Genomic DNA, 14,882 nt, shown 5'->3' with positions numbered 1-14,882 from the left:
GCCAGCTCGAACCCTGGTAGACATGCAGAAGGCAGCTGATCAATGATTCTCTCTCATCACCAATGTTTCTTTCTCTCTCTCTCTCTCTTCCTTCCTCTCTGAAATCAATAAAAAATATTTTTTTTTAAATAATTAGGTCCACTTTTAGGTTCCCATGCAAATACCATAGAAAATACTAAATGTAACTACAATCACCTTGCCACATACCTGCCAGAAGATGCATACCTGCCAAAACCTACTTTGTTTTCCAAAATTATCACGGCCTTAATATTACTTTCCTTTTAGCCCCCACCAGTGTGGCTCAGTGGACTGTCATTCCGTGTACCAAAAGGTTGCAGGTTCAATTCCTGATCAGGGCACATGCCCGTGTTTCGGGCTTGGTCCCCAGTAAGGGGCGTGCAAGAGGCAGCCTATCGATGTTTTGCTCTCACATTGATGTCTCTTTCTCTCTCTCCCTCTTAAAAAAAAATCTTTAAAAATTTACTTTTCTTCAAACATCTTGACATTTTAAACCACTTATAAACCACTTGATCCCAATTCAAGTGTCACCATTTCTAACAAGTCTTCAGTCATAATTTAACATTCCACTGTGCTTTCAAGGCACCTCACCTATCCCAGGACTTACAGCAATCATAACATGCTGCTCTTTTTGGCAGTTTTACTATTTGGCAAAAGAGACATATATGTATTTTACCCATGCCTCCTCTACTAACTTGTAATCACTTCAAGAATTAAATACTATTCCTCTACTTTGAATAAAAAAAGAACTCAAAACTTTTTTGTTGAACTGAATGCATTCTCCCTTATTGTTCTGTTAGGGTCTTTTTGTTGTTGTTGTTGCTAATCCTCATCCGAGGATATTTTCCTGTTGATCTTTTAGAGAGAGTGGGAGAGAGAGGGAAAGACAGAAACATTGATGTGAGAGAAGCACATCGAATGGCAGCCTCCTGCACGTGCCCCAACCAGGGCCTGGGTGGGGGAGAAGCCTGCAACCAAGGTATGTGCCCCAGACCAGAATCACACCCAGGACCCTTGGTCCACAGGCCGATGCTCTGTCCACTGAGCCACACCAGCTAGGCATCTTTCTCTTTAGACGACACTAACTTGGAAATGTCCAACTACTGGGATAATAATTGTCCATTATTTCTGTCGGTAGTCATGCATTATCCCACGATCTTTAACCATCTATGTGCACTTCTTAAAATCAGGAACACTAGAGCACTTTTTTTTTAAGCACGACTATTAAAATCGCTTTACTATCACTTTATTTTACCCAGGTAAATAACTCCCCACATACAAAATTCCCTATGCACCTCCACTACCCATTATACCATTAGAATTACCTACACAAACACTTAAGGGTCCGATATTGCCATTTTCACACATGTAACTGACCTCAGAAGAAATACTGCAACCGTAGGCTTATTTGTAAAGATTTATGTTGAAACGCATCCCATAATACTAGCCTTGAACTTCACTGAACTTCTACTTCCCACTCTGGTTATGAAGACGGGTTCAGGCAAAGCAGAACCTTCAGGTATGGGACCACCTTGGTTCTACCGTGCTCCAAAGGAGGTCTCTGAACTCAAACTACCCAAGTACTTATCCCTACATTTTCTAAACACAAGCTTAGCTAATTTAAATTAAACCAATAACCCAAAATATTCCATTTGACTCAGAGCAGGAAAAACTCAGACTTAAACCATGCTCTACCATTACATTTTCAAATAACTTACTCAAATCTGTCAGACGTTTAGGCGATCTGCCTCTTTCCGAAGATCGGGATCGTTTACGTCGGAGGGGAGATCTGCTAAACCTTCTTCTCAAGGGTGTTCGTGATCGCCTTAACCTGACTGGTGATATACTGAAGCTTCGTCTTCTCACCACAGACCTGGATCTTCTCCGTCTGCTAGGAGTTCGGCTCCGTCGGCTAGGAGTTCGGCTCCGTCGGCTTGGGGTTCGGCTCCTTCGGCTTGGGGTTCGGCTCCGTCGGCTTGGGGTGCGGCTCCGTCGGCTTGGGGTGCGGCTCCTCCGGCTTGGGGTGCGGCTCCTCCGGCTTGGGGAAATGCTAAAGCTCCTTCTCCCCACAGATCTAGATCTTCTTCGCCGACTTGGACTGTGACTCCGACTCCGCCGACTTGGGGTTCGACTCCGAGCTCTCACAGTTTTCCGATTATCCCTGGAGCTTGATCTTTTTCTTTTTCTTTCCCTGGACTTGGATCTGTGCTTTGGAGACCTTTTGCGCTTCTCTTTTGATACAGATCGCCTTCCTCTAGACTTTGATCTTGACCTGCTGCTCCTCCTTCTGCGTCTGGAACGTGACCTTGAACGTGTTTGAGAGCGACGAGACTTGGACTTAGATGACCTCTTCCTTGCCCTAGAACGAGATTCACTGGTACGCTTGCGTGATTTGTGTTCTGAAGACTTGGACCGCTTACTTCGAGATCTTAGTGAAGAGTCTCTTTTCTTTTCTTTCTCACCTTTATCACGATTCTTATTTTTCTTGCTTTTTTCATGTGTGTCCTTAACTTTCACAAAAATTTCATAATCATCTTTTTCCTCTGAAGAGGACTCTGAAGCTCTCTCTGGCACACTCATTACAACTGGACTGGCAGCAGCCTTGTCACGTTCCGCTTCACTTGCAAGTAAAGGTCCTTCAATACCAGCTCTGAGGCTTGTCAGACGTTCCATGTCCTTAGGAAGTAATGGTCTCACTAAATCTGCTTCGTTAATATCTTCAATATTGGCAGGAAATCCAGATTCAGACACTGTCTCTTTAGTAGGGAGTGGTACTTCTTTATCTTCACTACTTTCTTTAGGGCTGAGAGCAACTGCTAATGTCTGGTCACTCTCTTTTATAGGTAATGGTCCTTCTGTATCATTGCTAATAAAGTTATTAGATGGCAAGTCAAGATGAATGTCTTTAGCAGGCAAAGGTCCCTCTATGTCAGCCTCACTACCCCCACTGGGGCTAGTGGAAATCACCATGTCATGTTCAGTATCTTGAGTAGTTTCAACATCATATTTACTGATTGAACTGAGAGCAGATACTGTGGCAAATTCAAAACCCTTACTAGTTCCCAATGTGTCAGGTTCAACAGCAAGAGGACCAGCAGAAGACAGAGCTCCTCCCACATCGGCTTCACTAACACTAGGGCAGGTAGCCAACACTGTGCATTGTTCAGTCTCACTGACGGCCAAAGTGTTCTCTTCACCAGTTTCACCAACAGCACCAGTGCTGGCAGTGGACACTGTGCTATGTTCCATCTCTTTAGCAATGAAATGATTGTTTATATCAAGGTCTCTATTCATACCATGTTCACTTTCATAAGAGTCATTCTTCAGGTGCTCTTCAGCATGTGGCTCTTCGTCTGAGTGCATGGAAGCCTCCTGCATACCAATCTCTGGAGTAAGATCTTGATAAGTAGATATTAAATTCATTCCTGTTATAACACCAGACTTCAGCAGCACAGATGGAGACTCTAAAACCACCTCCGTTGGTATTATTTGAGTCTGCTCTGAGACAGTGACAGCAGGCTCTGCAACTGTCACTGTAGGTTCTTGGACAGCAACAGGGGGTTCTGAATTAATGTTAGGTTGAACTGACACTGCTGGTTCCAGGACAGGTACAGCAGGCTCCGGGGCAGAAACAACTGGCACAGGAACGGTAACACGCTCTGGCTCAACCAAGGCCACGGGCTCTGGGATAGCCTCAGGTGATGGCTCCAGTACAGCCATGGCCAGTGGCCCAGGGACCGTCACAGCCAAGGGCTCCGGGACCTCAGCTGAGAGATCTCCGACAGCCTCAGCTGAGGGCTCTGGGACCGCCTCGGCTGGGGGCTCCGGGACAGCCACAGCTGGGGGCTCTGGAGCACTCTCGGACGGCTCTGGAATAGTTACTGCAGGCTCCAGGACAGACACAGATACCTCGGAGGCAACATGTCCTGCAGCTCTCATGGAATCAAAGGTTTCTGCGGTCTCTGACATAAGAGAAGGCTCTGATGTTAGCACAGTTGGTTCAGCTGACATCATGGTAGTTTCAGATACCATGTAAGTCCCTGGTCTCTCTGGAACTTCATGCTCTTGTGTTAGTGCAGCAGTCTCCATAGGTGTTGATGCAACCGCAGACTCTGGCTCCAGCGGTGGCTCTGGAACAGTCACGGCAGCCTCTGACACTAACATGGCAGGCTCTGCTGCTGACACTGAATAACTAGCAGGCACTACCGAAGGCTCTGAAATCTCACTTTGACTCACAGGCGGTTCAGGCAGGGACACAGACTCTTCAGGAGGTAATGTTGGCACCTCAGTAGGCCAAGTGTTTTCAGCTGTTAATGCCGACTGCTCAGTGGGTAATGCTGTGCCCTCCGGCGGTTCCTCGGGAGGCAATGGGGGAGTCATTGGTGGCTCTTCAGGTGGCAACGGTGGCATTGTTGGAGGCTCTTCAGGAGGCAAGGGTGGCACCATATATGCCTCTGTATATGTATCAGTGTAAGAATCGGTGTAAGAATCAGCTGCCATAGACATCATTGAACGGTCAGCAGTGTAAGATGACATCATAGTTCGGTCAGCTGCAGAATACGATGACATCATAGACCGGTCGGCAGCAGAGTAAGATGACATCATAGACCGGTCAGCCATCATTGATCGGTCAGCCATCATGGAGCGCTCGTAAGCTGACATCATAGAACGCTCGTAAGCTGACATCATGGAGCGCTCGGCCATAGGGGACATCATAGAACGCTCATAGGCTGACATCATAGAGCGCTCATAGGCCGACATCATGGAGCGCTCAGCCATAGGGGACATCATAGACCGCTCATAAGACATCATAGAGCGTTCATAAGATGACATCATAGAACGTTCTGCAGCATAGGACATCATCATAGAACGTCTAGATGCTAACATCAGGGGTCTAGGTGCTAACCTATAAGGTCTGGGAACGGCCCTATAGGACCTGGGTGATATCCTATAAGGTCTAGGTGACATCCTATAGGGATCAGGAGTTAGTCTGTAGGGATCATGGCCTAATCTATAAGGGTCTTGCCCTAATCTATAGGCATCATGACCTAGCCTATAAGGGTCATGACCTAACCTATAGGGATCCTGAGCTAACCTGTAAGGATCCTGAGCTAACCTGTAGGGATCAGGAGATTTTGAACCCAGCATAGAAGAATCTTGGGTACTAGATGCTAACATCTGGGCATCCATGGTACCAGACGCTAACATCTGCGCATCCATGGTGCCGGAAGCTAACATTTGAGAGTCCATAGTGCCAGATGCTAACATCTGAGAATCCATAGAGCTAGTTGCTAACATCTGGGAGTCCATGGAGCTGGTTGCTAACATCTGGGAGTCCATGGAGCTAGTTGCTAACATCTGGGAGTCCATGGAGCTGGTTGCTAACATCTGGGAGTCCATGGAACTGGACGCTAGCATCTGGGAGTCCATGGAGCTGGACGCTAGCATCTGGGAGTCCATGGAGCTGGTTGCTAACATCTGGGAGTCCATGGAGCTGGACGCTAGCATCTGAGAGTCCATGGAGCTGGACGCTAGCATCTGGGAATCCATGGAGCTGGACGCTAGCATCTGGGAGTCCATGGAGCTGGACGCTAGCATCTGGGAGTCCATGGTGTTGGATGCTAGCATCTGGGAGTCCATGGTGTTGGACGCTAGCATTTGGGAGTCCATAGTGTTGGACGCTAACATATGGGTCTCCATGGTGTTAGAAGCTAACATATGGGATTCTTGGGCCATCAAGGGATCCACTCCTACTGTTATAGAAGTCTCCCCCACTAATGTAGTAGGCAGCTCCTGTGCTACCGTATTATAGGATTCCAGCGCTGTCGTCGAGGGCACCTCCAGGGACTGCGACACGGTCATCGTTGACAGCTCCGTTGTCACCACAGACTGAACAGAGATCTCCAGCGCCACAGTTGCCGCAGGCTGCCCAGGCAACTCTGGCGCCCCAGGCTGCCCTGGCAACTCCAGAACCCCTGTTGCCAGAGGCTGCCCCAAAAGCTCCAGTGCTCCAGCTGCCCCAGCCTGCCCCGAGAACTCCAGTGCCCCAGTTGCCATGAGCTGCCCAGGCAACTCCAGTGCCCCAGTTGCCACAGGCTGCCCAGACAACTCCAGTGCCCTAGTTGCCGAAGGCAGCCCTGGCAACTCGGGCACCCCAGTCACCGAAGGCTGCCCTGGCAACTCCAGCGCTGTCGTTGCCACTGGTTGCCCTGGCAACTCCAGCACCATCGCTGCCTCAGGCTGCCCCAGCAACGTCGTTGCTGTGGTCGCCTCAGGCTGCCCAGGATGTTCCATCGCCGTCATCCCCACAGGCTGCTCCAGCTCTGTCGTCGTCGCAGGTTGCTCGGTCAACTCCATTGCTACTGTTACCGCAGGCTGCACTGGCAACTCCTGTGCCATCACAGGTGGCTCTGGTACCTCCTGTGTTGGCTCCAACCCCATGGATGGTGCTGGAAGCCCCGGCAATTCCTGCGACAACTGAGGCACTGATGTCACCGAGGGCCCCGGCAACTCAGACACTGCTGTCGCAGGGGGCCCTAGCAACTCAGGCACTGGGGTAGAAGGGGGCCCTGGCAACTCTGGCACCGGGGTAGCAGAGGGCCCAGGTAACTCCAGCCCGGGAGTCACAGGGGGCCCCTGCAACTCCGGCATGGAGGTCGCAGGTGGCCCCGGCAACTGCATCGCTGAGGCCACCGACGACTCCGGCAGCTCCACCGCCGTGTGCTTGGGTAGCTCCAGCACCTCCTGTGATCTTGTCATGGATGAATCTGCAGTCTCCGACGGTACTTCTGCAGGCTGCTCTGGCAATCTCAGGTCTTCAGTTTCAGAAGACTCTGGAATATCCATTGCTGTTGATGTGCTTGGCTCAGGGTATACCTCAATAGGCGCCTGTGAGGACACCACAAGGGTTTCTGATGGCTCTGGCTCTTTTGCTACCGGAGGCTCCAATATGGTCTTTGATGGCTCTGGAGATGTGCACTCCAAAGGTTTCAGCACAGACTTCATCTGATACTCCCCCGCCATCGTCACAACTGGCTCAGATGACTTTAGCACTGCTGTTGTAGTAGACACCGGTGCTGTTGAAAAAGAATCCAGAATCTTTGTCATGGGTGGTTCCAGCATTCCTGCCACAGTCTGTTCCGATTGCACAGCGATTACTGATGTAGATGCAACGGACAGTTCTGCAGTTTTTGTAGCTGGCTTCAGAGTTTCTAAGGTGTGTGGCTGTGACACCTCCATTGATACTACAGGAGGTTCGAGCACAACTGCAGGAGTTTCACTGCCCTCAGATAGCCCAAAAGCTCTTACAGGGTGCTCCAGTGCCATTGCTGAAGGCTCAGAATCAAACTTCAAAAAGGAATCTGATTCTAAATCCATGTTCTCTTCATGATGTGATTTCGGCTTTGATTCGGACTCTTCTGGCTGCCTTTTGTACTTCTTTTCCTTTTCTTTCTTCTTTTTCTTCTTTTTATTTTTGTGCTTTTTATGTTTCTTTGACTTTTTGGTGGGAACTTCATCAGTAGGGTCTGTTTGTACAGACACACACCTACTTTTTCTGGAGGCCTCCTTCAAGTCTGAAATTGAGAAATTAATTTTAATTTGTCAAACATTCCTCACAGTAGGTTTAGGTCAATCATATAAGCCAAGATTTACATTCCATGATAAGACACCACAGTATAACACTTGTTAAATAAAAAGATACCAAATAAACTATTTTTCATAAGCCAATTACCTGAAGACTGCCACTTCTCCAATACTTCTCCAATTAAAGACTGGGTGAAAAATAATTCTTAGCCTATGCCCTGGCTGGTGGCTCAGTTGGTTGGAGCATGGTCCCGCACACCAAAAGGTTGTGAATTCAATTCCTGGTCAGGGCACATACTTAGGTTATGGGTTTGATCCCCTTGGGGCACATATGGGAGGCAAACAACCAATAGATGTTCCTCCCTCCCTCCCTCCCCACTTAGCTTCTCTAAAAAAATCAATGAAAACATATCCTTGGGGAAGGATTATAATAATTTTTTTAAGTTCGTAGTTTATAACAAAAAGCTTTAGAATTACATTAAAATGTGTTTCAATTAAATTAATTTAAAACAATTATTTTCTGCAGCTCTCAAATTATAGCAAATTACACTTATAGATGAATCTTTTATATTATCAATTGTTAGAATGTCTATAAAAAATACCCACGTGGAATTTTCATGCTTATGTGAATTCCCCATAGGTTTGTATTAAAATTTTTATTTTCTCCTATTTAAAAAAAAATAGTTAAGTAATTGTTGTATTTTGTAACCCTATTTATACAGAGAGTAACATGGCACTGGATCTGGAACAAGCTGATTGCTTTCAAATCCTGAATCAATCCACCACTAACTAGATGAATGGACTAGGCCAAAGTACTAACACTGTGACCTAGAGTAAAGGATGACGTGAGTTAAAACATACAAAGAACATAGGACAATGCCTGGTGCAAGTAAGCCCTCAGTGAATGCTAGTGATTGCTCTTATATACTTAAGTCTGAATAACAAATGGAAAGTATAAATATGGAACTTGAATTTATCTTAATCACACATGTTATATCCTAATAAAAATAATATCCTTTCCCACAATAATCTTCTAAAATTGCTAACAATTTTAATGTTTCTCCAAAAAACATACTCATAATAAAATCATTCTGGAAACAAATTTCTTATAGCCCTTAACATGTAACTTAAGAATATTTCAATATCCTCAGGTGAGGATTGACAAAAAAAAAAAAAGAACGTTTTGCCCAGTCGGCGTGACTCAGTGGCTGAGCGTCAACCTATGAAAAAGAGGTCACAGTTCAATTCCCGGTCAGGGCACATGCCTGGGCTGCAGGCTTGATCCCCAGTGGGAGGCCTGCAGGAGGCAGCTGATCAATGATTCTCTCATCATTGATGTTTTCATCTCTTTCTCCCTCTCTCTTCCTCTCTGAGACAAAAATATTTTTTTAAAGAAAGAATATGTCAATTCATCCGAAGGGAAGTAGTTTATATTCCACTTTACAACCAGATGGGATTTATTCTAATGCCAGTATCAAATTAGATAAATCTTAGTGATCCCAGAAAAAGCTGATTATAAAGTTAGTCCATTAAGGTTATGGAAAAAAATAAAACAAACATATTAACAAGACCTATTCCAAAACAAAACTAATCAGTTTCTATCAATTGTTTATTATGCAGCAAATTGTTAGTTAGCTAAGTTATACTTTCAATCAATAAAAAGTTGCTAGGCCCTAGCTGGTTTGGCTCAGGGGATAGAACATTGGCCTGTGGAATGAAGGGTCCTAGGTTCGATTCTGGTCATGGGCACATGCCCAGGTTTTGGGCCCCATCCCCAGTGAGGGGTGTGCAGGAGGCAGCCGATCAATGATTCTCTCTCATCATTGATGTTTCTATCTCTTCCTCTTCCTTCCTCTCTGAAATCAACAAAAACACATTAAAAGAAAAAGTTACTAGACCCATGAATCTAAGTATGGCTAAAGTCTCTGCTTATTTTTAACCATATCCTATACCCAAAATAAAAATTTTAATTTAAAAAAAATTTTTAAATGAGCCCAGCTTGGCTCAGTGGATAGAGCGTCGGCCTTCGAACTGAAGAGTCACGGGTTCCATTCTAGTCAAGGGCATACGCCTGGGTTGCGAGGCGTGAAGGAGGCAGCCAGTCAATGATTCTCTCTCATCATTGATGTTTCTATCTCTCTCTCCCTCTCTCTTCCTCTCTAAAATCAATAAAAATACATATTTCTTAAAAAGACTATCCTATTCCTAAGTAAAAAACAAAAAACTTTAAAAATTAAAATGAAAAAATCCTATCACATTTTCTTAAACACAATGAAAATATTATAATTTTTGTAGTTGACTATAACTTTCATTTCTAAGCATCAATTATTTAATCAATTCCAAAAATGCTATATATCCAAGCAATGATTCCTTTGCATTCACTGCACTTTTAAGAGGGATAGATGCAAAAACAAGGCAATCTCTACACGCGGTTTTTAAATAAAACCTCCCAGGGTTTTAGTCATTACAAATGTGGTCCAGGCTCCTGAACCTTCCAAAATGGATATTTACACAATTGTTCAATGAAAACCTGCTTTCAAAATCCTTGGACTAAGGCTTAAGACAAATCAAAGTCGTATCCCACCACCAAAGCAAACAAGTGCATCATTACTCATATTTCAAAGTCAAACAACATTTTCAGTAAACCAATTAAACTAAAACTTAAATTTACTGAAGTTTTAGGTCTACTGCACATTACATCTACTGTTAAACCATTAAACAAAATCTTCAGGCTTTGTAGACAGCTGATTATCTCCAACTTACCTGGCTTACAGCGGAGTTCTGTATCTAAGACCCCAGAAAGGACTTCCTCTATCTTCTGAACTATTTCTTCATTCGGTAGGCTCCTGGCAGAGGCAGCTGCGTCACCTGCCTGGTTTCCTTCAATAGGTGTATTTGTTTCACCATTGAGCTGGCCTTCACTCCTTCCACTTAACAAGAAAAGTTTATCAAAATTCATTAATATTTTTTACCATACCATGTAACAAATTAATATTTGTAATTCAATTATTAAAATAACCTCATATTAACACATTTCACAATTTTTGTATTACTTCCAGATGGTATTTCCTACCAGTTGTACTTCTTTAACACTTCCTACTTATAGGTGGTACATTTTTGTTTTCACATAATTAAAGTTTTTGGGATCATGAATGGAGAAAAAAACCTTTAGAACAGGTTTCTAAGCCTATCTTTTTAAAAAATAAAATGCTCCCAGAAATATAAACTGAATTAGATTTTAGTTACCTGCATATTTATCTCAGGAGAGAAAAGTCATCAAAATCACAATCAAAAATCCCCCCAAATATATATGACAACATTATAATAGAAGCTATAGCCACCATAAAGCCACACCTGTCCATGGATCACAATCATCAACAATAACAATGAACATAAAGTTAACCACAGAAACGTCAAGTAAAAAGGTAACATATAGCCTCTGGTCAGTTAATAAAATGCCCAAAAGTTTTAAAAGAAAAAATATATTAACCCAGCCAGTGGTTGAGGCTCAACCTGAGTCATAGTTCGATTCCTGGTCAGGACACAGGCCTAAGTTGCAGGCTAGATCCCAGCAGGGGGCTTGCAGGATGGACAAGGCAGCCGATCAATAATTCTCTCATCACTGATGTTTCTTTCTAACTCTCCCTCCCTCTGAAATCAATTATTTAAAAAACATATTTAAAATAAAAAAATATATAATTTTTAGACAGTCACAAAAAATCCTAGTAATTATCTGTAATACTATATTAACAATAAAAAATATACTTTAAAAAATCCCAGTATTAAATTTCTGGAGATCAAAAAATTTCACATAAAAGAAGTAACAATTCACTTATACTAACAATGAATGGATGGCTTAATATATTTCAATTCACAGCGCCAAAAGAATTCCTTTAGTTGAGGTAAAATTGTGTGTGTGTAATATATATAAACATTTCAAGTGTATGTGTGTGTATAATATATATAAACATTTCAGGTGTACAACATTATAATTTTAACATCTGTTTGTATTCACTCAACACAATTCTAGTTACCATTCATCACCTTACAATTGACCCCTTTCACCCAACACCTCACAACTACCAATCTATCTGCTCTCCGTATTGAGTTTGTTGTTTTTTACATAGAAGAATCTTAACAGACATAAGGACATGCCATTTATCTAGTCGTTTTTACTATTTTTGTGCAATTTGCAAAATTGTTTCTGAAAAATAATTTCAACACATTCAACTAACCTAATTTTTAGCTAACAAAACAGAACAATTATGCTCCACTACCTGATAAAAGTCTGAAATTCCAAAAAAATACATCAGCAAAGTTAACTAATTGTTATTTTAAAAATTTGGTTTTCTACTACAATGAATCCCATAATAAAAAAACAAGGTTCTACACTTTTAAACTCACTTAATCCTAACCAAACTCTAAAATCAGCACTATCACTCTGATTTTATAAATGAGGAATATGAGGCCCAGAGAAGACAAGAAACCTAGCTGAAGGTCACACAGCTATCAAGAAGTGAAGCAGGTATTTAAAGCCAGAACTCATACTCTTAACCAACATCTATTTTAATAGCTTATCTTAACTAATTTTAGACCAATAATGTATTGCATGTTACTTGAGAAGCTAATATTCCTCTAGTAATAAATTGCGTTGTCAAACATTGTTTTTCGCCGTTCTTCAGGAGCTCTTTATTTTGCACTTTTCCTTACACGTACATAATTACCTCACTAAAAAAGCAACGGATTTAAAAATCAGAAAAGCACAACTAAAAAAAAAAGTCTACGAGAATGTAATCATCTTAAAGCTTTTAGAATGCTTACAGCAAATACTTGAGATAAAAATTTCAAACAACCTAAATATCCATCAAAACAAAATTCTATGGAACCATGACAAATATCCCAAAAGACTACTGAGACTATGATAAAAGACAAACTTGTTCACAATTCTCAGGTGAAAAATCAACACTACACGAGATGATCACATTTCACAAAACATGTACGTGCTTCTGTATGCACAGGGGGGGAAAGAACATCAATGACTATGTAAAGGTTCTTAAATTTTTTTTCCTAAGTTTTTTTACAACCACACTTACTTTCTAATAAAAACTGATTTCTTAAAGGCATAAAGACATTACAATAAGCAAACGCCATCACTTATTTGCATGACTATTAAAGTTTTCAAAAATTACACCTTCCTTATCTCAAATCTTTTCTCATTACCCTAAAAACACAAGCATGTAATAGCAAAATTTTAAAAAGGAACGAATTGAATGGGCGGATATGCTTCGCACTTAAAATAACGTGTCCTGTAAAAACAGCGGTCCTAAACAAAACTAGATTTGTCTATCACTGCCCCGGTAACTCTTAGGTGAACCTGAGCACTCAACCTACAACTGCGTCCTCGGCTGATTTTCAAATTTACGTAGTATTACGCTCGCTCTCAGCCTGTAAAATACAACTACCAAGAACATCTGAACTCGCAACAAATACGTTATGCAGCCTCAAAACACTCAGACAGCCAACCGGTGAACAGCACGACCCCTGCTCGTTTCCTTTCCGAGTCAACAACTTTTCCTTGGAAATCGGTTCCAGTTTCCATGGTGTGGAACCAAGGGTATGTCGACCAGCAATGGCCGGAGCCACGAGTTATTCAAACGCGTCCACTGGGACCAGGGCAGCAAATAAGAATGTGTGTCTGCACACAAAGCCCACCGTCCACTTGCTAAACTAAGAAACTGCTCATGATTCAAACTCCCCTCCCACCCTTCCCTCGAGTCTTTTGTCAACTACTTTGGAGGTGTTTTCATTTGAATTTCTAGCCGATTAGGACGCTGCCCGGTGGAAGGCACAGTACTCCGGGGCTCACGTAATCCAATTAGAGGATCCCGACCCCGAGACGGCCTAGAGCTCGCAGGACGAAGCGGATTTAAGTTTGCTCTCCGGCATCGGCCCGCACAGACCCTTTCCGGTCGCAGGCACCGGCCGGCGAAATCGGCGGCGGCTGCGGGGGGGGAGGGGAAACGCGAGGCGGAGGAGGAGCCGAAGAGGAACTAGGCCGTGTCGGCGCACAAGCAGGCCCACGGCCGCGGGAGGGTAGGGGGCGATCGAACAGCGGTGGGGCGAGCGTCGGTGCTCGGTTTCAGGAGAGGGAGTCGGGGTTACGGTGGAAAGGGCGAAGTTCCGCGCTGGGAAGGGAGCGGATGGGGGGGGGGGGGCGGAGGGCGGAAAATGGATCCCGGGCCCAGGCGGGGCCGTAGCGGGGCCCGAGGCGAGGAACGACGGCGACTGTGAATAAAGGTGCCCTGCGCGGGGCCCCGTCCGTCCCTGGGGGGCAGAAGAGCCTGGAGAGCGCCTACCTGGAGAGCTCCTGTTGAATTTCCCGGAATTTACTGACCACGAAAGACCTAAAGATCTGCTCGATGTTGGTCGCCATGGCGTCCGCTCCGTTCTCTCAACTCCTCCTCGCTAGTCCTCCAGGCTCCCAGAATGCCTCGGGAGAGGGCGCAGCGGCCAATTCCGTGTGCCGCCGTCCTGATTGGCTCCTGTGGGAACGTTGGGCTACGCACGCTCCGCCTCAGGACCAATCAGAGCGCACGGCCTGGCTCTGCTCCGCTGTTTCCGAGCCGCCGGGGGAGAGCTGCTGACGTTTGCGCCGCGCACGGCTCTGTCCGCCATGTTAGTGAGTGACGCAGGCGCCATTACAGGAGGTTTCTCTCGGGGCGACTTTGTCATCCCCCAGCGGTGTTTGGGGGCCGGAGAGGCCCTAGCTGCTCAGTGCCCGAGGTTCAGTGGCACAAGGGAAGGCGCCCAGAAGGGCGGCGTGGTGGTCGACGGGGCCCCCAACGTTCCCAGGTGGTTTCAGCAGGGACCCGTACCCGGGGAAGCACCGCCAGCGCCCGCCCCTACAGTGATGCAACGCGAAGAACACGATCCCCCCCCCCCATCTCCCCATGACACCCTAGAAGCGGTGGGGAGCTGGTTAAGCACTAGGCGGGAGGTCGTGAGCAGCCCGCGTTCAAAGCCCGGTGCCTTCGGGTCGGGAACCAGGCCGTTCGGACTCGTCAGCCTCATAACTCGCTGCGTGTGGCCAGCGTTCAGGGCGCCCCCCGCCCCCTCCTCGGCGCTGAGGGCCTAGGGGCGGCGTGAGACGTGGGGTGGCCCTGGACGCTACAGTGTTACAGTGTAAACGCGCCGGCCCGGGGGCTGCTCGGCCCGCCTCGGGCCGCGCCCCGCGGCGCCCGGGCCTCACACGCCCCAATTCCTCGCGGTAGGAGCCGCGG

The 14,882-nt window shown here is 45.4% G+C and overlaps 1 protein-coding gene across 5 annotated transcripts in view; it reads right to left on the bottom strand.

Annotated features, from left to right (window-relative positions):
* Window positions 1-14,508, bottom strand: part of SON (SON DNA and RNA binding protein) — a 33,766-nt gene extending 19,258 nt beyond the window's left edge. For 2 of the 5 annotated variants that reach the window (XM_054713473.1, XM_054713476.1), the window contains exons 1-3: window positions 13,959-14,508; window positions 10,366-10,532; window positions 1,737-7,592 (exon numbers count right to left, since the gene is read on the bottom strand). In XM_054713473.1, coding sequence (XP_054569448.1) covers window positions 1,737-7,592; window positions 10,366-10,532; window positions 13,959-14,035 — 6,100 coding nt within the window. In that variant the 5' untranslated portion in view covers window positions 14,036-14,508. The remainder of the gene's footprint in view (window positions 1-1,736; window positions 7,593-10,365; window positions 10,533-13,958) is intronic. The other 3 variants (XM_054713478.1, XM_054713483.1, XM_054713487.1) reach the window with 3 other exon arrangements.
* Between the last annotated feature and the right edge of the window lie 374 nt (window positions 14,509-14,882).

Source organism: Eptesicus fuscus, chromosome 3 (assembly GCF_027574615.1).
Source record: "Eptesicus fuscus isolate TK198812 chromosome 3, DD_ASM_mEF_20220401, whole genome shotgun sequence".
Classification (NCBI taxonomy): domain Eukaryota; kingdom Metazoa; phylum Chordata; class Mammalia; order Chiroptera; family Vespertilionidae; genus Eptesicus; species Eptesicus fuscus.
This window is presented reverse-complemented; position numbering and strand designations above follow the sequence as displayed.